The sequence below is a fragment of the Balearica regulorum genome, chromosome 18 (assembly GCF_011004875.1).
Source record: "Balearica regulorum gibbericeps isolate bBalReg1 chromosome 18, bBalReg1.pri, whole genome shotgun sequence".
NCBI lineage: Eukaryota > Metazoa > Chordata > Aves > Gruiformes > Gruidae > Balearica > Balearica regulorum.
The window spans coordinates 5,671,595-5,696,896 of NC_046201.1; the positions used below are offsets into that span (position 1 = coordinate 5,671,595).

At 40.1% G+C, this 25,302-nt stretch overlaps 1 protein-coding gene across 3 annotated transcripts; it reads right to left on the reverse strand.

Annotated features, from left to right (window-relative positions):
* Positions 1-18: 18 nt before the first annotated feature.
* Positions 19-24,036, reverse strand: TOM1L1 (target of myb1 like 1 membrane trafficking protein). 3 transcript variants are annotated; one of them, XM_075771113.1, is made up of 15 exons: positions 23,866-24,036; positions 23,586-23,670; positions 21,224-21,302; positions 15,284-15,433; positions 14,735-14,854; positions 13,346-13,453; positions 12,542-12,658; positions 8,897-9,030; positions 6,403-6,463; positions 4,852-4,969; positions 3,877-3,973; positions 3,337-3,397; positions 2,402-2,489; positions 2,040-2,112; positions 19-1,064 (listed from the first exon to the last, which is right to left on the reverse strand). In XM_075771113.1, exons 1-15 carry the CDS (start codon positions 23,921-23,923, stop codon positions 1,001-1,003), a joined length of 1,413 nt encoding a protein of 470 aa, XP_075627228.1. In that variant the 5' UTR covers positions 23,924-24,036; the 3' UTR covers positions 19-1,000. The 3 variants fall into 3 exon arrangements, with proteins under 3 accessions (XP_075627228.1, XP_075627226.1, XP_075627227.1); XM_075771111.1 differs by having other exon boundaries at positions 863-1,064; positions 6,403-6,448; positions 23,866-24,014; XM_075771112.1 differs by lacking the exons at positions 2,402-2,489; positions 3,337-3,397 and having other exon boundaries at positions 934-1,064; positions 23,866-24,013.
* Positions 24,037-25,302: the final 1,266 nt, after the last annotated feature.

The window sequence follows — 25,302 nt, forward strand, 5'->3', positions numbered from 1 at the left end:
GCTTATCAGCTATGAACATGAACTAAGTTCTCAAATTTTGTATCAGTTATAAATTCAGAGAACTATACCTGTTAAAGTGCACCATTTACATTTAGCATTAAAATAGATAAGGCACTTATTAAAAGATAAAACTGTTATTAACAGGGCTAAACAACTTGGTTACAATAAATGGATAACTATTGCTCATCTGCATTGTAGATGATTATTTTTTCCTTCACCAGAACAGCAATCTCTGCAGGGCAGGAGCATGGAAAGAAATGATTGATCCCCCTCCAATATTTACTGAGTAAATAAAAGCAGCAGCAACAATGGAACAAGCAGGGGGTTTTCTGTTCTGTTCAGCGTGGATGACAGCACCTCATGTCCCAGCTCAGGTTCTTACCAAAACAAAAATCCAACTATACTGTGGGCTTTGAGGAAGAAAACAAAATCTGTTCTCAGAATATGAATGTAGGAAAGTAACACTACATGTCTTCAGACATCTATCAAGAGACCCAATTTTAGAAAAGTCCTACATATCAAAAGCCCCTTATAAATTTCTAGGGAAACTAACAGACAACAATGAGGCCAAAATAGAAACTGGATTCTGCAGTTTCGGTAAACATAATGTTCAGTTTTGTTTGCTGCATAAATGGGTAAAGCAATACAAAGGAACAGTTAACTTGGAAGAAAAGCTTTCTTCCATAGTTGCAAGAGTCCTTTTTGTTTACTTGTGTCAGGTGTCAAGGGTTAACTACATATGCAGGTGAATTTGGAAATCGTATTTTAAAGGCATCCAAAGTACTTTGAAAATAATCAACGCAAGTCACGCAAGTTGAACATTTAGGTGTAGATCCAAGTAACCCTTCAGCTTCCACACAGCTTCGTATTCCAATACTTATTGTTTGTTGCGCCAAAATACAAAACCTGTGCTGTTATTCGATTATATGTTATAGGAAGCACTGTGCAGGACCAGCATCAGAGAATAATGTGCATTCAGTAAAAGACTTCACCTCCACCTTCAGCATTCTGTGTTCTTTTTAACTTCTGTCTTCAGCACGACATCAATTTCTTCATAAATAGCTCTGAAAGAAGAACAGGCCAAGTCCTACATCACAGTTGTTTCATTTTGACAAAATGCACCAATGAAATCTTGCTCAAGCACAAACTGCCAAGAGTTTATTGTGTTTGCCTAAGAGAGCAGCATCAGTGGCAGGATGCCCTGGTTTCCATGGCAACAAAGATCCAATCCTGTGGTATGCCTGTGATTATACATTTAATGAGGTACCTCTGGACATTGTCGCTTTTGATGAAATAAGTTTGGGAACAGGACTGCAAAAGACAAGTGGCCAGCATACCATGTGGCATACAATTACTGCGCTAGTTAAAAAAACCCCAAAAAACTAAAGCTTTGTTGAAATTTTTCTACTGCAGAATTTGGTGGTTCCTCAGAAATAAGTTTTGTGTAGATGGCTCAAATTTTTTGGCAATTTACTGGTAGAGAGGAGAGTTCTGCCATCCATTTAGTTTCATATTAGTTTTCTGACTGACTGTTTAGCCCTCTGGAGAGTCCCAGCATCCATTCCCTCTTGTAGCTTATATTTAAATTGAGGATTTTCTTGATATGCAGTACAACATTCTTAAAACTCACAATTGCTGTGAACAGGAATTACTTTGGTTACCTTGCTCCAGAACTACCTGTGTTGAAGCATCAATCAGCTTCCTGCACCAGGACACTTACCATGTTTTATTCACATTTTCATATCACTGGATAGGATTTTAGTAGATCATTTTTGACACAGCACTACTCCACTATTTTTACAGATGCTGTTCAATGAACACACTACAGGAATTTATTTTCTGGTTATGCCGGAAATATTGGATGAAAACATACAAAATGCAACCACTCATTTACATTGGCAATCCAGCTGGTCAGCTAAGTCAGTCAAAGTCAGTTAGAAAACAGTTTGTTTCCTAACTCAGAAGAAAAAGCCATCTCAGAAGCGTTCTTGCCTTTGGCATCTAAGAGAACTGTATACTATCTATTTTAAGTTACTCACTCAGTGGGAGCCAATGGATCAAATTCCATTATCTCGTAGTAATGAGGTGATTGTGACTTGTTCTTTGATGCAGCTGAAGAATAAAGACAGGCAGATAAATCCAGATTTAAATGTACATGAAAAGCGTGCTTACTGTATGTTACTTTTTTTTGTATCTTCCTGAAAGTAGCAGATTATCTCCTATGTATCTAGTTGCTTCAAATGCTAAAACAGACAGACATGCCTACAAGAAGCCATGAGCAATATGAGATTTTGTCAATGATTGTTGCTGCTCCTAGTCTTTAGCAGACATGTAAATCCCTTAAGTTCTAACAAGAAAAATATATCTCCATGAAAGTTAGATGGTCTGCGGTATTTATTACCTGCTGGTGACAGTGCATTTAATGATGTAGTATGTCCAGTCTGCAGATTTACTGGATTCAGAGGCACTGGGCTCAAAAGAGTCGCCAACTAAGAACATCAAGAAAACAGATTGTTCTATGAGAACTGGTTTGACTTAATGTATATAACTGCTGACTATCTTTAGACTCTCAGACTACAGCAGGTAGATTCTAAGGCCAACAGTTATCAACCTAATTAATCTCCATTCTCCACGCAAAGTTCAAAACATCTTTCAGTGTTACCTATAGCATATTTCTATCACGTCTGTATAATTTGTTACACTACACAGACTCAAAGACCGCAGTATTCACAATACAGATACCTACTTTTACTTGCGGTTTAAAATGGGGAATATGTATGTGTGTTTGGGGGCTGCTTCTCATCTTTTCTATTTCAAACTGCCTATCATAGAATAGCATTCAAATCCATAACATCACCTGAAAGCCCCTTCACATTCTTTGCATTCCTTCTATCATGGGTGTTTTGCCTGCAGCATATGCCGTTTGTCCTACACTGTACTTGGTTTTTAAGTGTTTGGGTTGTTTGGTGGGTTGTGGGTTTTTTTGTTTTAATATCTTATTTGATAGGAAATACATCAAAGTAACATAATGGCAGCAGGAGGAGATCTCAGCTTGCTTCACACAGCAACAGGTTAAATACAAATAAATAAAGCAACTGCTTTCTGCAAACTCCCCTGAGATTGTGCTGGACCCAAGAAAATACGCTTTCATATTAGCATCTGTGGTATCAAAAGAGGAAAGTCGGCCTGGTCACCAAACACAAAGTGTTCCCTGATGTATGGAGAAGGGCCACAGAACAGATCTTTGTATCCCATTTGGACAGTAGTCGGGGTAAATCCAAACATTTTGACAGTTGCCAGCAAAGAATGATTATTCTGAGCATGACTGTTACTCACATTGCTATATGAATGTCCAGCTGGGTTGCTTACACTATTGTTTTGTGCTTCAGTTGCAAATCTAGGAGAGAGTAATACATTGAAAGTAACTGAGAAACTATCAAAACTGTATATTCTGATTATGTTATTTTTTTGCTGGTCTGTCTTTACCTTATATCACACCTGAGAGCAACATGGGCAGGTGGGCCAGTTACAAGGACACCTCTCCTATCTTAAGCTCTTATTACTGACCTGCACAAGGAATCTGTTTCTCCCTTTCACTGCAGCATTGACAACACTCAAGCAGAAAGTCATATATATCTCAAGTATGTTTTGACTGTTGAATATTTATGTCTACAGTAGTGCATTGTAATGTATTTTTAAGCATGTTAAGCAATGTCTAGCACACAGGTAGTTTTTACTTGTTTTACTCAACTAATGTGTAAAAGTAGTAAATCTGTGTTCTCAGAGCTTTCTACAAACTCATTAGGAGAATTACAGAGTTCTAATACCTCTGAAGATCTGTTATCTGTCACCATTTCTTGATAAGAGAATACTCACGGGAATTGCTGAGCTTTTGTAGTAGTTGCTAAATCTAGCTGTGGATAAAGTGATGGATGATGCTTGCTTTTATCTTCAGGGTGTGCAGATATGCAATCTGAAATTCAAAGCGATAATTAATGATCATTTAAACATTATTAAGCAAATTTTAGTTCCTTGTACTGTGAGCATTGAAAGGGTAAAGTTTTGTTTGGAAGGCATATAAAGAGTCTGAAACAAATTGCTGTTTATCACATGAAAGGCAAAATTCTAATAGCTCTGAGAAGGTATTAGATGCAACATATTTATCTCCTTAAAATATTAGAACAACATCAGTAGTGCTATACATGGTAGATACCACTTAAAACTCCTTTCACTATTTCTAAAAGATTGAAATGGAATCATAGGCATTTACTCCTGGGGGGTCATTCACACCTTTAACTTCAGCACACAGAGTCCCCTGGAGTAGATAAAAGAGGGGCTTCTGCAAACAGTAATTCAGGGTACCAAAGTTAGGAGCTTTACTCACTCCTCTGACTATTAAAGAAAGAAACCTAAAGTTAGAGGAGATGTGTACCTTTCTCAAAGCGAACTGTTTCTAACACCAAATGCCTCCTGATAAAACTTAGGGCATCAAGAGGGTATAAGAAAAGCCTGTTTCTTCCAAGCCTACAGAGCAAGCAACTACCAGACTGTTTTACAGGCTTCATTGTAATAAAAACCAGAGCATGTTCTACTGGCCAAATTTATGTAATGGGGGAAAAAGATTATTGTTTCCACTGTAAACAAATTACAGGGAACCTTATACTATCTTACAGTTTATTCCTTATGTACACACATTAATTCTCCTTTTAAGGAGATTTAAAGGGCATCCTTAAAATTCAGGAGTATCTTTGTTTTCTTTCTTACAAGGAAGTTCTTGATTCCTCCACTAAGCTCTTGTTGGTTTGCTTTGGGAAACCAGACGGGGAGGGAAACATGATTCCCATCACTTACTCAGGCCTGAAGGAGACACTGCAGAGTCGGTCTGCACCACTGTTGACACAGGAGATGGAGAGTCTACAGACAGGTCAAGTAGATCACTTGAGGGAGCAGATGGCTGTTTCCTGTACAGCTTAACATTTGAAAAGGAATAGAGTTGTTTGGGGTTTTCTGTATGTTTTTTTTGTTTGTGTTTTTTTTTTTTTTTTAAATGGAAAAATATATATTTTTAAACAAATTGCTATTTTCACAGAATATAAACTTTTAAAATCATAATATTAAAAATTGGCAAGTATGAGACACGACCAGGATTATTTTTTTGTGTGTGCATGTGTGAAAGATAGCTGATGAAACAAAATATGCTTTCCAGGAAAGATCAGTTTCAGCAAGGTTGCTATTTCAAAAAAATTAAGGAAAATGATCCTGAAGTAGGAAATAGAACAGACTCAATTCTAAAAAGCAATCATGAGCTTGTTTAGCTACATGTTTAATATTGATCTTCAGATTGATCCTGTACAATTATTTTCATGCTACTTATTTGTGTTATTGAGATTTGATACATACTTAGGAGATTGATTTTTTTTTTTCCCCCTGGTTCTGTTTTAGATAAGAAAAATTCAAAATCACAACAATGTTTCCTAGGACACAGAAAAGGGTTCCCCTTTGTTTCTCCTGTGCATGTGATAGAATTAAAAACATAGCCAATGAAAGATTTTAATAAAATCACATGCTTGAATCATAAGGGTTTGGTCACATCAGATTAAAAAAAAAGATGATGCATTTTAAACCTGGAGACTCCTGAATAATATAAAAATGCACAGATTACATTTGGACTATTAATTAATCCAACAGTGCCTCCATCAAGCAGAACTATCCACCTACATAACCAGAATGTAGTAATAGCGGCTTTTCAAGGAAAACAAGATCGTCTTCTACCTTTTTTTAATAATTGTCAGCTGTATTTCAGCATTCACAATGCAGTCATTTTCATATTGAGTTTGAGATGACTACACAATTATGGCTTAGCAGAAGCTGAAACATGTGCAAAACTACTTTGGGCAATATAATTACAACCATAATTATCAATCAATAAAGGACAGTCATTAAAGATTTGCTACAAGCCATTATTCACAATTCAGAAAAAGCTTTGACAAAAAAACCCCATCGGTAATAGTGAATTCTGATAGTGTAATAGTATTTCAGTCTACAAATGCTTAACAGAGAACAAATGAAAAGAAACATTATGGTTCCTCATTTTGTATATGGCAGACAATAATGCTTAGCTGTAGAGGTAATAAACCAGCATTTGAATAGACCCCTCTCTCATTTTTCCTGACCAAGCTTCCATCTTAAAGTTGACATTATTTGCTACTTTAGTTACATGAATTTGCATGAAATTCTGCAAGTCATACTTTAGAAAAATCGATAATAGTATCAGCCTGCTGTCTCCTGTATGTTTCAACTAGAGAATAAAATTCTGCATATATCAAAGTGTATTTTTCACAATGAACAGAAAAAGGAAAGTTTACAGTCCTGCAGCTCACGAGTTCATCTATAATTACTCACCTCTGTGCGCTCCCGTTGTATTCTCTGATTCTCCAAAAAACGAACTCTGTTTCGAGAGAACCTGTTGAAGTTGCAGTTAAATGTTCATTCTTACTTTTCTGTGATGCCATTCATAAGAATATGAAAACAGTTATAATCAAAGTTTCATTATCAAAAGACTCCAGAGGTGCCAAACAAGCACTACAGGTGCTTTTCTCTGGGGCATTTGTCTCTGCACCAGCAATTTGACTCATTCTTCTCCAGGGCTGCGGTTCTCTGATCACCTGTACTAAGTTTGTTCTTGAGCTCACTTTTGGAGACTGGCATCTGTTTCATCCAAAACAAAACCAAGGCACAGCTGACAATAATGTTTATCTCTGTTCATGCCAGACAGGTAACTATGAACACACAGTGCCAAATCTGGCTGCTCCTGAACAAAACACTCTTCCAACTAAGTCCTAGGAAGCCTTCTGTGCTCAGAGGTCCCCACATTCCCTCATGCCATCTCAGGACAAACCACAGGCCTATTCTGGTACACATCCTTCAGTAGTGCAGGCATTTGAAAAATTATTTTTTTTCCAAAAAGGAAAACAAAAAATCCACCTGCATAAATATTTATGTACTAGGAGTCCTAACAGTGCTATATTGGGTCCAGAGGAGACCCACTCAAGGGATATTCAGCATCCATAAGGTCAATCTGATTTGGAAGTAAAAGCTCCAAGTGGTAAAGTGGTATGGACACAAGAGTGTCTACACAACTGCATTTGCTATTCAGGGTTACCATACTAGTGAGACCCACAAAGATAGTATATGTGCAGGGAGGAACAGAAGGGAAAACACCAAACCTTTCTAACTGCAGAACATAAAATATTTATCCAAAATACAGGAAGAACAGAAAAGTTGCTAGAGCCACTAGAGGGAGTCATTGTTACATACAGGAGGCCAGTTCATAGCACAATGGTGATTGCTCCTGCTTTAATTTGGACTCGACATTAATAATCAGAAACAGAGAATGCAGCATGACTCGTCTGTAAACAATACACACCGTATGAAACAGATGCAGCTAGTTAAAGTCAGTTTGTCCTTCACACATCTCATCATTCAGAGGGAGTTCTAAAGTAAGAATCTGCAGCAAACATTAACCAAATATGTTTTAATACTATCAGCTCTAAAGCACGATGCATCTGCACCCAGGAAGACTCATTACATATAAACCATAACATTATAGTACTAAAACGCAGTAGTTTTCTCTCCAGTTTCACAATGGCCAATTAATTGCTCCTTCAATCACCAGGTAAGTCTTTCATAAGGAATTTGCTGAATTATACCCACAAGCTACTATTCATAGTTCAAAGGTCCTTGGCCTTGCCACTGTTCACCAGTCATAACAAAAATGTAAGCCCAGAGCTGACTTCAATGGATTTCAAGAAGCTGAACAGAACTCTATTTTCGCTTTACTAAAATTAAAAACTTCCTAAAGTGAGAAGCGAGCACACAATTCTTTCAAGGCAGTTACTGTAAAATATACCAACACTGCTGTAGACATAAGATTTAAAGATAAATGAAAACTAAGTGTTGTCAAGATTAGGCCCAAAGTTTGTGCCATGACACTTGGATTAGTAATATTTTCAGCGCAGAATTCAGAAGAGGACCAAAAAGAAAAGATGACTAAATTCTCTAAATCTGCTAAATTTAATCATGAACCATAGCACTTGATGCATAATGATTTCTAGAACATTTCTTAGTCATGGAGAAAATCAACTACTTAACATGGAAGGCTAGTTCCTATTAAACCAGAATACTCTCTATGAGTATACTCATGGTATTTTGGGGGATAATACTGAAATTTTGAGTTTAAAACGAATTTCAGTTTTGCTAGCATCTAGTCATGCTACCAATGACATAATAGACAAATACACAAGATGTCAACACAAGCACTGCAGTGCTTCCATTTTCTGCTCAAAGACAAGTAGAACAGCATGTTTCAATCCAGCTGAGAAAAGCAAGTGACTCTCTTAAGCATGCAATAAGGCAGAATACTATTCCGGGGCCGATTTCTGCAGTAAAGCTGTCAAAGTTGTTTAGAAGGGAGAACAAGTATTCTTTCCTGGAAGCATATACACTTAACAGAGATAAGGACCATCACCACTACCAAAGGGTTTGTAGCAGACTGATGATAAATTCACTGTGCACTGCCAAAAAGGAATGTCGAATTTCAAAATTATTTTTGTTTGTGTGCCTCCATCTGATTTCCTGTCTATGCTGTTAACTTGTTTTACCCCATTCTAATAGTTTTCCAGCTACCTTTACGAATAACTTTTTAAGTGTTTAGGAAAAGGCAAATACTTAATTTTCTCTTTTTTGCAATCATATTTCTTTTCTGGATTTAAGGATAAAATCTGTCTCCTTGTGGAGGACCAACATTAGACACATTAGACATAGAGACTGTCTATGTCCATTAAGTGCACTTATTCAGTTAGGATACCAAACGTGAGGAGAGAGACCCTGTACTTACCTTTCATGTCCCAGGAGGACATTATTCAGATCTTCATTTACTTGTATTAACTCAACTATCACATCTTCATTCTCCACTGTCACCAACAATTCCATGATCCTCTCCTGCATCATCCGACAGGTCTTATACAGTTTCTGCCCAAGGCAGGGGAAGAAAAAAAAAAAAAACCCAAATCGTAACTGTGGTCTCCCAATTTGTCCGTTCTGGAGAAGAATGATAAGAGACTTGAGCACTGCAGACTCATGGGTAACATTCCCTAATTTACACAAACTGCACGCATACCAAACATTGCAAATAGCATAATTTTCATGTCTTTGATCTCTGCAAGGCAGTCTGACAACTCCTATCATCACAGCCAGCACTCCTACCCCTACCCAATCCCTATGTCTTGACTCACCTTTATTTCTAAAGATCTATCTGTCTCTAAAGCCTAAATTGCAAATTGCAAAATAACAAAGACCGCTCTGGGTAATGCAGGGCAAATTTGATTTGATCCTGTTTGAAGCTGATTAAACTCAGCAGGATACTTCACATGGATGTAATAGATGTGATCCTGTCCAACATCTGCTTGAAGACAAGACAATAGCAGACTAAAGGACGGAAGTGCTCTGTGACACAAGTCTCTAGCTCTAACTATTCCCTTAAGTGGGGAAGTTTGGATGCACTCAGTCTATGCACTTTTTGACAAAGTAACACAAACATAGCAGAATCAGCTGACAGGAGATTTATGAGAGTTTATTGAGCAGAATTTTGCATTATTGCCAGTTGAAATGGAAGACAGTTTATTTATATTCCTCTCCATGGCAGATTTTGCATGTTCAAAGAAACAAATTCTTTAGCAACAGGAACTTCAACTCAGCCAACTTTCCCCCCCCACCCCACAGTGCATTTGCAAATGCTGGTTGGCTCTGCTTAAGGAAAGAAAAAGGAGGAGGGGGGAAATGACTATTTGCACACTGCTATTCAGAAATTGCTCTGGTATTATTTTCAAAGTGATCCGATTTTTCCTCAAAAAACCATATACTTCATGTAAATAAATGATTGTATTTATGTAAAAAGAAATTTTGTGCCTCTTTGCCAAATCTGCATAAGGATTACAGAGTACTGTACCTTCCAGTAATGTATCTTCACAGCCCAGGATAAAACACACAAAAATGTATTCAGTTTAACGTCTGTACTTAAATTTAAAACCTCTCCAACTCCACACTTTACTATCAGATCTGCATTTTTAAAAAATGTATATTTCTTATGACTCATTATACAAGCAGACCAGCTCCTTTGTATATATCAATATTCAATAGAGAAGGAAGTTGAGACACTCATTTCAAGCACCGATTTGCTAGGTTTTCCTCCTACCCACAACGATGCATATGGTCCTACATTTTGAAAACTGGAGTTTTACAATGATGGACTACCAGCTGGTATAACAATCACCAGTGACTCCAATGAATTTGTACTAATTCTTACCAGCTGATGATCTGGACCCAAATTCCTGCATGTTCATCAAGTATGTGTATTCACCACCCAGTACAAAAGTTACTTTTCTTGGCTGATACTGAGCTTTAGCTATTCTTTAACTACTGTTACCAGTCAGCACAGTATTTCAAGCAAGATCTGCTATCTTAAGCCTTGTTCAAAACAGGGTGGAGAAAGGGAGGAGCCTAGCCACTAATGAAGCTACAGAACTGAAAATATGTTGCACTGATAAACTTTACCCTGTTAGAGTTTTTATTGAGAGACTCCCAACAATCAGAAGGACTTAATGTCTCCTACTCACTCAAAGCCTAAACAAGCAGCTCTTTTAATAAAGGACTTTGTTCCCTGACAACAAAAGCCTAATTCTAGCAATCCAGGTAGATCCACAAACAGAAGGGAACATTAAACATTGTTAAAGGAACAGGCTAGCCATGCTTGATGCTTCATACCACTCAGTGTACAGGGAAAAGAACAGAAAGAACAACAGTGAAATTAACATAGAAGGAATGAGTTTTTAGTCACTCTCCCACAAATGGGAACTCCACACCCTGTCCTCAAACTTTTGCCAACAATTTTATTACTGGGAGTGTCAATAAGAATCCACTGGTTTACTGTGGGCAACCTAATCTGTGCGCCCACATGTAGAAGGGCCATAGTAGGAGACAGGAAATGAAAGACATGCTTTTCCTGTTTTGCAACCAGGAACACTTACCTTGCCGTGGACTGGACAGAGGTGGCCAAGTATATTAAACCAGGGTATTCTCCTACCTGGGGTATCTTTCACTGGCTGGTTAAATCAAGGCCAGTTTGCACCTTGGCAACCTCCCTGGTGGCCACCGCACTACAGAAGTAAAGTACTGCTCATAGAACAGCCTCAGATTAGCTGCTTAGGTGGTATACATTGCTGGAACAACCTCAATCCTTTAGCCCAGATAAAGCAAGCCCTCTGCAATCTATTGCAACAGCTATTTGCCCATGTTTAATAGTCTGCACTTTGCAGACCCTTCCTCCCTGGACTTGTAGTTCCACAAATCTCTGCAAAAGAGAGAATGTTGGAGATGCAAGCAATTTCTAGGGGAGCAAAAACCACCGAGAGATTGCGTCCATCTCCTATTTCCTCCAGACCAGCAATGCTGCCTGTCATTAAAGATGGCAAACTACTGCTATGTCCCCATATTTCACCTCCAGTTGTAAACCAATCCAAAACCAGACACAGCTGAACAGCACAAACTTGAAGGCAAACCAACAGCACCCAACAAGGGTTCCTTGCAAAGGAAAAATTCTCCACTGGGCAAGAGAAGCACACCAAAGGCTTGCAAAAATTAGATCAGTTCTCCAACACATTTAATGCTGACAAATTACCAAAAATGCTTCCTCATCACAGAAGTTCAGGAGGTAAGTTTAGAAACAGAAGGATGTGATAAAAGCTTTTTGAATTCTTGCAGGCAATGTGAAACAGAAAAAGTGTCCATTGACACAGGTCGCTATTGAAATGCTAAAGTAATACTGCATTTTTAATTTCTAAAACAGAAAATACAGCACAAGCAAGTAAAAGAAATGACATCACAGAAGGAATAATGTCTGCATGTTCCATGTCAAATCCAACCTGCACTATTGCAATACACTTCTCCTTCAGGCTACACTTTAAGAGCACGTGGATTCATCTATAACACAGCAAGCTCCCAATCTTTGAGGTCACGCACATAAAACCAATGCTTCATATTCTTTCACTGGCCTTCAGTCTGCCTTTAAGGTACTGGTAATAATAAAGAGAGCACTGAAAACACCAGGACGGATATGAGAGAGAGAGAGAGAGACTGTGTCATCATCTATTTTCCCACAAGGCAACTGCATTCAACTGGAATGTTCTCGGGGCTGTTTGACAGAACACGCTTAACAGAGAATGCTCCATTATGAAATTCCTCTGCCCTTGGAATTCCCTAGAGCTTAAATTTGCATTGCAAGCTGTATTGTCCTTTCCTGACTATCTAGATGTCAGGGGAAGGTGAAGGAGACAAAAGAAAGCCGAGCAAAACCAGAGATAGAAACCTGTTGTCGGATTCCATTTGGCAATCTGAATCCAGATGTTAAAAGAAAGGATACAACTTATTTTAAAATCAACTTTGATCAAACCAAACCAACAGCCCCTACCAATGAATTATTGCATACCTGCAAAAGATTCATATCATCTGGATTTTCAGAGCCAGGAACATTTTCTTTTAATATTGATGACATGACTCTCACATTCATTTTTGCCATATCCAGTTCACTGTACAGTTTCCCAATCTGTTGGATTCAACATGACAGAATGTTGTGTAGGTGAACAGAGTGAGCAGAATAATTCTTACTTCTAATATGCATTTTCTTTCCCCATTAGGTATAATATGGGCCTAATTAGCATTATTTTACTCCAGTGACATGCCATGAAAAAGAATGGAATTAGCTCAGCTTTTATATGTGCAATCAAACTAAGATCCAAATCTGATAGAACTACTCGTTTTTCCTTACAGTTATCCCTCACACTAATGTTACTGTTACTCTTTTTAGTTACCTACAGACCAAACAGGAATGGAAGCGAACTGTCCTTTCCTTTCTGCTTTTTATAATAATCTCTTCACATAAGTCTGATGCAAAAGTAAGTTTGGCTTTCTCACTTATCTTTGAAGTAACTTTTATCAATTTGCATAACACCATCATAAGATATCATTAGATATTCTCATGCTTAAGTAAATGATTCCACTTTCTGGTTGGGGTACAGCCTGGCATTTATCAAATTCACTTCTGCCTACTTTGCTTTGACACACCACCGTACAAAACACCTTCAGGAGAACAAACCTAAAACTATGAATACAGAGCTATGCCACTTGAACTGATGGTCCCTTCCAGTGGTCTATGCACCCAGATTGATGAGATCACACTTTGCCAGTACATTTCAAGTGGATTTACCCCCCCTCTAAACCTGTAGTACTGCACCTGCTCAGGAGTCAACAATAATGTTGGGCCTGTGGGAAGAGGCAATAAGGAACATTTTGCAGGATTAGCAGAAGATGGTGATGTCTTTGTAGAAGGCAGAGATGAAGTCTGCAGAAAGACAAAAGAGCAGAGCTTGGGCTTAATAAAACAAATGAAGCAGATATCCAGATGAGAGTGCTACAAAACATCTTCGTCACACTAGACAACTGGGCATTAGCCGTCCCATAATCAACGCTCCCAGGGAATTTGTTGAGCAAGGTCTATTTACAAGAACAAATCCAACAGCTTTTTTGTAACAAAACGAAGCTTGGAATTCAGATATCATTTAAATGTGCTTGCAAGTAAATTCCACCACAGGATAAAGTAGGAATGGCGAAGAACTGCTAGCTCCTTGATCTCTTAAGCCACCTAACAGCCAAGAGTCCTTCCCAAAGTGCCACTGCAATTTTACAATGAAGGATAGTTTAGAATGCGATCACACTTGGAGGCAGTGGAAAGGTTGGAAGGTTAAGTCTGGGTCTCTGCAGAAGATAAACTACAAAGGTCTTCTGGATCAAAAAGCTGGAACACATCTGCCGAGAGCTTCACTTGCATTGCATTTGAACTGACTGCTATTAAAAAAAATCCAAATCCAAAACCTAACCTGCACAAGACCGCACATTTCAAGTCCTTCAATTCCTAGAGACTGAGCTAAAAAACTGTGTTCAGGTCTGCTGTTTCCGAGATCAACAGAAGGTTTGCCACTGATTTTAATTGGCAGGTACATGTGGTAGACAGAATACCACATGTACTTGGTAAGAAAAAAATAATTGTCTGTTGAGACCATTCTCCACACAGGTTGTTCAAACAACCTTTAAATACATACGCTTTTGTGCACTCCACTATTCAATCATCAGATCAAACTCAGGATAAATTTGAATCATTCCTGTCTACAACGATTATAGCTATCTAATTCTGTAATTGCAAAGTCCCACCCAGTGGTGGATGGCTTTCAGACTTCCCAAAACTGTAGTGAAAACTCTTCTAACAGAAAAAAATTCTGGAAAGAATGGCCTTAAAACATGTACTGTATTTTTAGCTGATGTCCAATGCTCAAGCAATACTTATGCTTAATGTCCTAGATGCTACACAATGATACCTATGACATATACTTAAATAACATTTATGGTGTACAGGCTGTGCAAACAGCTGGAGAGATATATAGACAATAATTTTTTCTTATAGATTTCTACCTCTCCCAGTTTAATTTTAAAGATAGATAATGCTCACATTCCAAATAGCATGCGTTTTTGTGAAAATCTTACTCATTTCAGTTGAGGCTTTCAGAAGTTGACAAGTTTCCTGTTCCTGATTTATAATGGTTAACAAAGTATGCTTGTGTATCCCCACCTTGGGTCCCCCTCTGCTGGCATCAGAGGATGGAAACTCCACTCCTTTCTTCAGCAATTCTAGATAAACTTCTTTTACTTCGCTCACATCCACCATTCCTTGGAAACCTCGAGCCCATGTCTAGTTTTGAAATAACAGGAACAATAACAGTCACAGAAATGGACAGTCAGTGGGTCAGACAAGCACTTCTAAAACATGTGGTCCTACAGGCAGGTCATTCCCCTCCATACACTCCCGCTAACTCCATTCAAAGCAGCAGGAACCACGAAAGCTCCAAAGTTACCTCTCATCCTGCTTGCTAAGTGCAATCACAGAGGGAGCACATACACAGACTGGGAGGGGAATCTAAAAGGTGGAGGTTGACAGTTTTCCAGTTCTGTCCCTTTGTCTTCCAGTCTGTGGAAGACAGTCTGCATGAAGCAGGAGCAGCAAAAAGTCTGCTTTAGGCAGAGGTTCCCATGAGTACGTTACAGTACGGAAATGGGCTGCATCATTAAATGTTTACCATATGGCAGACAGACAAACACTTACTGCTTACTCTAGACTTACCATGATAAAGGTCAAGATTTTCTCCTGCATATCAATCGGCAGATTGTATCTTGGATTCAGTAGTTTCACCAGCTTGTCTTTACAGAAATCTTTCTTCACAACTAAAGACTGGAATCTTGGGCCACAGTTCTCTATACACATGTCAAGCAGCTGCACACACAAAAAGCTTCTGTTACACAGGTATTAGTCAAGTTGGGTTTTTTCCTGCTTTCGGTTCCTTTTGTTTAATTTGTTCCAAGGTGTTCTAGGGAAGAGTACGAATGGATATGAACAGATCATTGCCAGCTATCTCACTAGAATGTCCAATGAGGTTACTACAGGGAAACAGCAGCTCACTGTGTGCACCATTATACCTACACAATACAAAATGAAACCTGTTAGCCAAAGTTACGCTATTTTTAACAGAAAGGTACGGTCACACTTGTTTCCATGTCATAGCAGTTACTGAACATATGGTACCTTAACAGCATGAACTCTGTCCATAGCTTAAAACCAGACTTGAACAGATTCAATAATAGAATTAATTCACTGCCTAGCACATAGGTACCCTGTTCTGACAGATTCTGAAGAGCTCTACAAAAGAAGAAAATAAGATTACTAAATGCGTCTCTTCTAATCGGCCCTGTAAGTGAGAAGTGAGACTTTAATGAAAAAATAGAAAAGAACTAATTCAACAGCTCGGAGTACAATTTCTCCACGTGTTTTAAAGGTCACATTGATTTGAAACAGAATAGCTGAATTGTTCCAATTGTCAGACTCATCTTCATGAAAGAAGTCTACTTCCAAAACTCTGCTTGGAATGCTCAGAGTAGGATCCCTGCAAGCAACATGTCTGCCCTATCAAATACAGCAGTATGTGATAATGACATAATACTTCTTCCTTGTACAGCTGGAGGTGGTTGATTACAATTCCCATTTTACAGAAGAGATATCAAAAGCTGTCACTATGTCCCAGTCACCTGAAATCAGGCCAATACAACTCTTGATAGGAAACTGGGGTCAGTCAGATGAGGTGCAGAGTCAGGAACAGAACTCATCTTGCCTGGCTCAAACCTGGAGATCAACCACAGGACTACAATGCCTCATGTAAAGAAAAACGGTCACCCTTGTGCTTTTTGCTCTTCCACCTTATCTTTACTTTCACTCCCAATTTAAGAGGGAAGATGGAAAGATGAAAGCAAAGGGTAGAAATTAACAAGAGTTTGCAAAATTTCACGGTTTTCGAGAAAAAACTTCCCATGAATCATGCAGCTGATAGGATATATTCTCCAAAGGATAGACCGGTTTTAAAGGATGCTACTGTAATCTTGATAAAAGTAGGTTAAATATACTTCCCTATTCACAGCAGACAATATTTGACTAAGTTGAAATCATTTTCTTAACTCATTTTCTAGCCTCAGGATTTGGGGATTTTTCTCCCAGTGTGATCAGGAACTTATGGGAGAAGAGGTTTAAAACAGGAAGAAAATATATGGCTGAAATGAAATCAGGATGGTTTTTTGTACAGTAGTCTCACAGTGTCTTTGTTCTAACTGAGAAATAATTACAAAAAAAATCTTGGCTCGAATAATTATTTTTCATTTGAAAGAGTACATGAAACATATGCTAATAAGTCATTTGCCTGTGCAATACTTCAAAGATGGTCTGTGTAAAACATTTTCAACCCAGTGCATGGGAAATTTGGTATGCTACTCCCTATTATTAATTCCCTACTTAAGGGACTGAGTATTTACCCTCTGAATGAAAATACTGAACTAATGGGCTAGATCCTCCACTCAATTATGCCAGTACAGCCTACTCACTTAAAGCGAAACTAAGCTGGTGTAAGAAAAAGAAGAATTTCACTCAATTATTTTTAACTGGACCATTCATGAACAAGCCACTTTCATGCTAATAACACCTTTCATTAGAATTTCAATATGGTAATTTATCATTGCAAATAGGACTTCACCTTCCCAAGCAGTTCCATTGGAATGAATAGATCCAAGGTGGCCAAGTCAACTACTGGTCCACATAGCACAATGGAATCTCAATAGAAACATGTTTTAATTAATTTTACTAAACCATTAAACTTCCTCTAAAGGACAGGCAGGACCTGAGAACTGTTGGAATTGAGAGATGCTGTGTTCCAGGCTAGCTGATATCAGACAACCAGCTGAGAAGAGATCTGTGCTAAGCGAAAGGGAGGATGAATTACACAATCAAAGCCCTCAGGTTCACATGACAGCAACACAAAACTAAAATGATAAAAGGCATCTGGACAGAGGCAAAGACAAACTCTAAGGCAGAAATAAAAAGGGGAGAAGTTGGTGGGCATAAAGTCAGCTAATTTCCTTCGCAATAGAGACCTTACTCAGAATTCATCTAAAGCAGCCAGGTATGGTCCATAAAGCTGTAATGGATGGATGTACTTTGTGATGGATACTTCTCAGACCTAAGGTGAATGCAAGAAAACACAGATGGACAGTTTGCTTCTTTATATTTCCGACTTAAAGGACATTCATTCATCTGCAGGAGTACACTCTACTAAACATATACCAATGTCTATGCAGTAGAGTTTTTGAACAGCAAGACACTATTTCCAAGTGTCAGCATTTAAAAGAAACCTGTACGCGCAGCTTTTTCAGCTGCCATTCATCAATTACTATGTAGTGGCTATGCAGACTTTACCAAGATTCTGCATTTCAAAAACACTTAATTCTTCAGAAGCCTTGAGTTTTTCAAATGAGATATATATACACACACAAACCACTGAAATATGGATTTCTTTTGCTCATTCTCAATGTCCTTTTCTTTTCCTCTTTGCCCATATATACTATAAAGTGTAATAAAATTGACCAGGACTTTTTTGATTGAGGTACTGGAGGGCGCTCTCATGTTTTTTGTTTTTTGTTTTGTTTTGTTTTTTCACATCCTCTGCTTTGTGAAATGTTAACAAAGGAAAATCTGAAGGCCACATTTGCTATGCTAAATTTTTTTACATCCGAAAACTTACAGAATGTTAAAAAGAAAACCAGAAAAGAGCCTAAGGCAAAAAAAAAAAACCCAAACCAACCAACCAAACACCTCCAAAATTTGAATCTAACCAATGACTTCCTTTAAAATATTTTTCAACAATGTATGCAGAAATGAAACAATAATTCCATCTTAAATTTCTGCCCACTGTTTTGTAGACAAGAGTGTGCACGTGGACACAGGTACAGAGAGGGACACGTTCAATACATTACTTCCCCATGCACTGTTCAGTTCCCCAGACTTCACAGGCATCAGAATGGGGGCACCGCAGTTACTGCTTTTCAAAACCAAGGGAGATCTACAGAGAGAACTGAAGAGGTGTCTCAGCGTTCATCACTATATAAACAGAGTTTACGTACCCAAAGTCTGTTAGTAATGAGTCAAATAACACATACACACTTTGTTGGATTCCTGCCTAAAAGTTCTAATCCTCTTTATTCCGATTGAGAAATCACCATGCCAAGCCTGATCTCTTGGCTTTATCAAAGACTGTGCATGAAGCAACTCCATGGCCTGACACGCACACACCTCGATCCATGTGACTTCACAAGCACCGGGTAGATCAGAGTACATGAAGTCAAGCATAGCCAACACATGATACAGCTGGCACTCACCCCCCAAGTAAATAAATAAGCATCTACAAGCCTGAAGGAGGAAGACACTGTTGAGATTTAACAGGTCTCGATGACAGAATCAGGGCTAACACGTGTAAGTTGTGGTACATCAGGTGAAGACTTTCACATTTACCTCTGTTTGTAGTCTCTGGGAATAAGTTCCTTAAAGAGTTTCATTAGAAAAATTAAATTCCAGAATTTCAAGGTTCAGTAAATAAAAGTGGGCACTCATGTTTTAGGGATTGGAAATTATTTCTGTTTTTCCATTTGCAATGATTTGCTCTTCCAATCTAAGCATTTCAAATGGGAAATAGGAATAATTTTATTAGGGCAATCAAGAACCCAAACCAGAAGATATAGTGCATAGAAAAAATTATTTGGGAACAAAGGAGTTAAAAGTCATACATGGTCAGCAATGAGGTCATCAAAGGAAAGGTTTCACACATGCTAAACTGATGGCAGTACTGGTAGAAAAACAGAAAAAGGAAAAGAGCCAGGGGTAGAGGGAGAGACAAGGATGGAAGATCTTACATAAGAACAAAGGCAGGAAGAGAGAGAGTTAGAAGAAAGGTTGGCACTTACTAAAAAAAAAAAAAAAAATAAAAAAAAAATTAGGGAACTCGGGGAGAAGAAACCTGCAGTCAGAAAACAGAAGCTGGGCCAAAAGGATGTGATTTCCTGGCAGGCAGGGTTACATGAGTACATGTGAGTGGGTGAGAACAGACATGGAGAAAAGGGCCTGGAACAGTAAAGAGGCTGTGAGAAAGTGCTGAACTACAAGCATAACTGAAACCTGGTACACACTCCCATCTGCAAGCAAATACAATGAGCTTCCAAGTCAACACAATCACGCTCTTCCTTGGATACACCAGAAACAAGATCCTTCTCCCACTTTCACATTCTTAAGAGCTAAACTATAATGTCACCTTGGGTATATCTGCAGAGTAAATATCCAAAGAAAGGCTCCTAAATCTAAGCACTGGGTTATCATAACTCCAGTTGACTGTGTCAGATATTCAGAGAAGGATCTAGGTGCACAAAGACTGTAGGAGAAAGAAAGCAGGTCTGATATGGGGATTGCAATTACAGCGGAAACCGAGTGTTTCTGTTATGCAAACACATAGGACACAGAAAAAGGTGACTCATGAGACAGTGGAGGAGGAAGCCAGGAAAGAAGTGCGGAAATGGAATGAGCTGAAGGTATACATCGGTATGTTCAACACATTTATCTGCATCTCTAATCTGTCAGGAGACACTTGGGCAATTTCTAAGTGACCTACAATTTGACACTATCAATCACCTATCTTCCTTAATCACTTCTCAGCACATATTGATATAGATAATGATTTTGCACAACAAATACCAAGCCCATGAGTAATAGTACTCAGAGTATAATGCAGACAGGCCTCTACAACCTCTAAAGAAACAGTGAAGAAAATACTTCTAGACAAATAATGAAACACATAAATCTCCAACTACTTAAAATGCAAATGGCACGATTCTCCTCCCAGTTGCACTATTGTTAGTCAAGAGCAATTCAACTGGGGAGCTCTGGGCTTATGACAGTGTAAGGAACTTCCTGCTACTGCCTACATTATCAGTGTGGTAGAAAACAGAGAACTGTGTTAACATACTCCAGTAAATCTTAAATTGACTGAAATCACAACACTTCCTCAAACTCTGGAATAGTTCAGAAACACTGTCAGATTCTGGAGGCCAGGTTATCTCACGTGAGGATATTCCCAGCCACTCCAACCTTTAGTCACAACTTCTGAATCTTACGTGGCTTACCTTGCTATCTTGCTCCCGTGCTTAACTCACCATTGTTACCCTTTCAGTCAAGTTTCTTATTTATACATGATAACACTTACGTTTACAAAACAGGTATCACGCATTCCACCATGCTGCATACCATGCCTAGTTTAACTAAGATCAGTCCACAAGGTAACAGAATAGTCAAATGTAGCATTTATGTAGTATCCCAAGCTCTGTATCTTTCACAAACAGGTGGGGCACTCACAGAGGGAGTCACTGGAGTGAATAAGAACTACAGTACTTTTACATAGTGCAGGTGTTTTTTTTTTTAAACAAACAAACAAAAAAACCACAACAATAAATTTAAGAATTTGCATCATCCAGGTCTCTATGAAACGCCAGTAGACCATTTGATCTGCACTGTGGTAGTGCTGTACACACAAACAACAAAGAAAACATCCTGGAGAGTTGTGTCAGTGATAATTTGCATGCCACCTTATCGTTTAAAATGTTTTCCTTCTTAGTGTCTAATTAATATAAATATTGCTGTACTTACAGACAGGGTAAGCCTGATCTCCTTATGGTTACAGTTTTTTGAAAGCTTTTTCTTTAGTGCTTTAACTGCGTCTTTAGGCCTGTGACAAGAAATCAAGTACAAAAAGTTACCAGTGAAGTTAGACTGTTTTTCTAGTTTGTAACTTCATCCAAGAGCCAAAAATACTGGCCTGAGATACAGGACCAAATTCATCCCTGTATTTATACCCACATAAAACTACAGCAATTGCCCTATTGATTTCAAGAAAATCACTTCAGCACCAAGCTAGAGTAACAAAGCAGTGAATCAGGTTTGTTACTGCAGACTGTGCATTACTCCAGAGACTTGTGCAGAGAAGTTATTCTTCTCTGCTAAGTATCCTCCAAAATTATGTTATTGCACTGTTGTACAATAGATTTACTTATCTAGCTTTTATTGCTATGAAAGGGAATAACAATTGCCAGCTGTATCAAGAGTTGACTGATACCTATTTTTCTTGTATGATGCAATTAGAAAATATTCTCCGGGAGTACTGTCAGGAATAGGGGTGTCTTAGCTAACTTCCAATCTTATAATTGCAGGATGCTTTTAACTCATCTGAGTAATTACCATGTACAGATGGACAACTCATTCCACCCCAGAGATAGTGGCATTTCTAGCCCAGTCATTTTGATGTCTATATATACATCCCATATCTTTTAACTATCTGTGTAGGAGGAAAAGGGTGGAAGATGGTATCAAGCTTATCACATGTGGGAAACAGTTTTGCTGGATTAATATAGGCTATCTATAGTGTACAATTATTAGGGCCAGCTCAGTGCTCATAATCAACAAAAACAAGAAGTCCTTAAGTCTCTTTAGGATCTCCCTAGAATCTAAGATGAAGCAACAAGTACAAATAGAATGTTTCATTTAAAAAAAAAAAAAATCTCTGTTGAAAATATTTCAACATCAATGAATTTGAATGGGTATTTACCATTACTGCATTTTTCAGCTCTAAATGTTGTTGTACTTAATCAGAAAAAAAGCAAAGATTTCTCTATTTTTCTTAATCCTAAATCAGACCCAGTCATACCAGTAAAACATCAAGCAATGGATGGGAGCACCAGAGCAGAGAAAACTTTCCCTTGCAGAAAGCTGTACTCTACTATTCCACTCCCTGCTTTTCTCACTGAAGCATCTGGAAATGCTCTGGTCAGGAGCTGGATATTGCATTAAAATAACCATTTGGCTAATTAGATACAGCAGTTGTGCTGTTCCTAGTATCCTGTTACAGACTGTGACTAGTAGTAGTTGCCTAGGAGGAAGTTATACGGAGTTCCTCTGTAAGCATAAGCTGTGCACAAGAGGAAATAGTTTATTAAAAAAAGCTCTGTTGCATAGAAGTTCCGCATAAAAACTAACGCTGTGTGTCAAAGCATAGCGTTGCTTATGGCAACGACCATAAGGGAGTTATTACTGACCTTCCAAATTCTAAGAGCCATAGGTGACTGTGGGATTCAAAAAAATGAAAGAAGGAAAAGCTGATATAAAAGAAGATACTTGTGCAGAAACTAAGGCACACCTCATTCTCCTGCAGAAAGCTCTCCAGTCGGTGTTAAAATATACCGCTGTTACCAGCGAGTTCTTCCAATACAATGCTCAAGCAGACTTCACATGAGAACGAATTTCCTTCTCCCCCTTTTACAGGTGGGAATGAGAAAGCTCAAAGCAGCAAGGGGCTGAGCAAATCAGAATGTGGCCGTTCAATGTCAGAGGCCACTTCTGTCCCGGGAGCCCTAGGTACACGCATTGATATGACGGATCCCACTGAACAGAAACCCAGCCATCACTTCGCTCCTGCTGTGATGTGGGTTGGCTAAGAAATTGCATAGTGGGGAACTCTGACAACGTTAAAAGCACCAAGTTTTAAAAGGGTGTCGAAGACAACCAAATGGTAAAGGTCTTTTTCCGGGCTGGGTTTTGCAGAGCACTGGGGTACCTGCTTAGCCTGACAAGCGGTGCGGGTTACACGCAGTAGGACTCTGGCGAGAAACCTACATTATCACCTTTACCTAGCACCTGTCTATGGGGAAGGGCCTACAAGTCTAATCCCTACAAGTCCTGATGGCTGAGCATAAGGCTCCAAGACAGGCAAAACTCCTGCCTAGGAACTGAAGATACCTGCGCTCCCTGCTGCTATTTCGTTTGGGTAACTTTACATATGCATTGCACCCACCTGCTCGATTTTGCCCTGCCTTCGACCTACGCTGGTGCGACCTCCGAGACAGAAAACCGGCTGTTCTCATTTCCCACAGGAGAAGGGGACAGGTCTCAGCACTGTCGGTCCCTCTGACACCGGGATGCCCCCTCCAGACCCCCCGCAGTCCCCTGCCCCGCTCACCCCTCCTCCGTCGCGTTAATCACGTCGCAGATGTGCATGAACTGTCCCCATTCCTCTGTCTGCAGCGCTCCAAACGTCGCCCGATCTGAAAAGCCAAGAGGAGCCGCCGTACAGCCGGCCGGGGACCCCGAGCGGCGCCGGGCCGGGCGGGAAGAGCGGGGAGGCACCGTCCGGCTGCGCCCCTCACGGCCCGGGCAGCGGGGCGGGAAACGGCGCCCCCCCGGCCCCCCTCAGGCGGGCTGCGGGGCACGGCGGGACGCGGCGGCCCCTCGTTACTCACCGACGAGGCTCCCCACGGCGGTGCCGAAGGGGTCCTTAGGAGCCTTCCCGAAAGCCATGGCCGCTGCCGGCAGGGTCGCGCAGCCTCTGAGGGGCAGCCCCGTCCCGTCCCGTCCCGCCGGATCCGGCCGCTCCCCTCCCGCCCCGCTGGTCGCTCCCTTCCTGGGACTGGGGCGGAGCCGCCTCCAGGTGCCGTCGCGGCTCCTCGTTGCTGATCACGTGCGGGCCGGGGCTCCCCGCGGCACCACAGCGCTTCTGTCCGCGCCGCACGGCGGGGAAAGCGCTAACGCCGTGACGGGAGCAGCCCGGGCCCGGAGCGCGGCCCCGCCGGAGAGCTAACCCGCCCCAGGGGCTCCGGCAGCCCGGCCCCTCACGACTGCGCCTCACGGACGGGTGAGCCCCGCACCCCCGGCACCTCTGTCCGGGACCCAAAGCACTCCGGGACTTCCACGCGGGACCACGTAGCCACGTCCTCCTTTTCCTGCTCCTTGGCCAGAATTTAACGTGTGACGGGACGCACCCCTGCCCCCGCTCACGGCAAACTCGGAGGTCCCTCAGCCATCTCCTAAATGGGACTTAATAGCTGAAACCATGAGAAACCTGGCATTTCGTAAGGCAAAGCGGAACCTACCCCGGGGCTCCAACCTGCCTGTTGGCACCTGTGACGTGGAAACATACGTTAACTTTAGCAGAAAAGGGAAAAAATACCTGTCTTGTAACACTCACACCCCCCACCCCCCCCCCCCCCGGATCTGTTCAGTGGCACAGAAGGCCCACGGTCATTTTGTCTTTTCGGGTATTTTGAAGAACTTTTTATAGCAGAACTGACTTTAAAGGATCAGCTCCACGATACAAGTGTTAAGACCTTCACTTCAGGTATGAGACCACCGAAAATCAGGCTTTTCAAATGCACCAAAATGGAATGTACACTTTTAAACTGATACCTGATGCAATTTGCTGGTTAAATTGATTACATACAATTAATTTAAAAGAAGACTGCAAACACAGTGAGAGTGACTTCTGCTACACCATACTGCACACACGCTATGTGCAGACACATTTCGAACTGCAGCATCCACCGCTATGACATCACTGAGGCTGACCACTGCTCCTGCAATGTTCATACATGTTTTCTCAAACCCGCACGTTTTCTGTCTCAGATTTAACAGGAACAGATGCACAGATCTCATAAAAGCAGGAGGGGAAAATCCCAGCGCACATAAGTTACATTCATAAAGTTGCCCTTCCTATTATGTAGGAACTATCAACAAGTTCCTCTCACCACATACACGTTTCCACATGTGGGACTTTCTTGCTACAATTACTATCAATGACTTCTGTTGTGTCACTTCATCACAAGTCTGACTGCATCCTCTAGACCTGTATAATACTAGGGAACGAATGTAGCATGAATGAAAATTAAAACCTCAGCTATAAC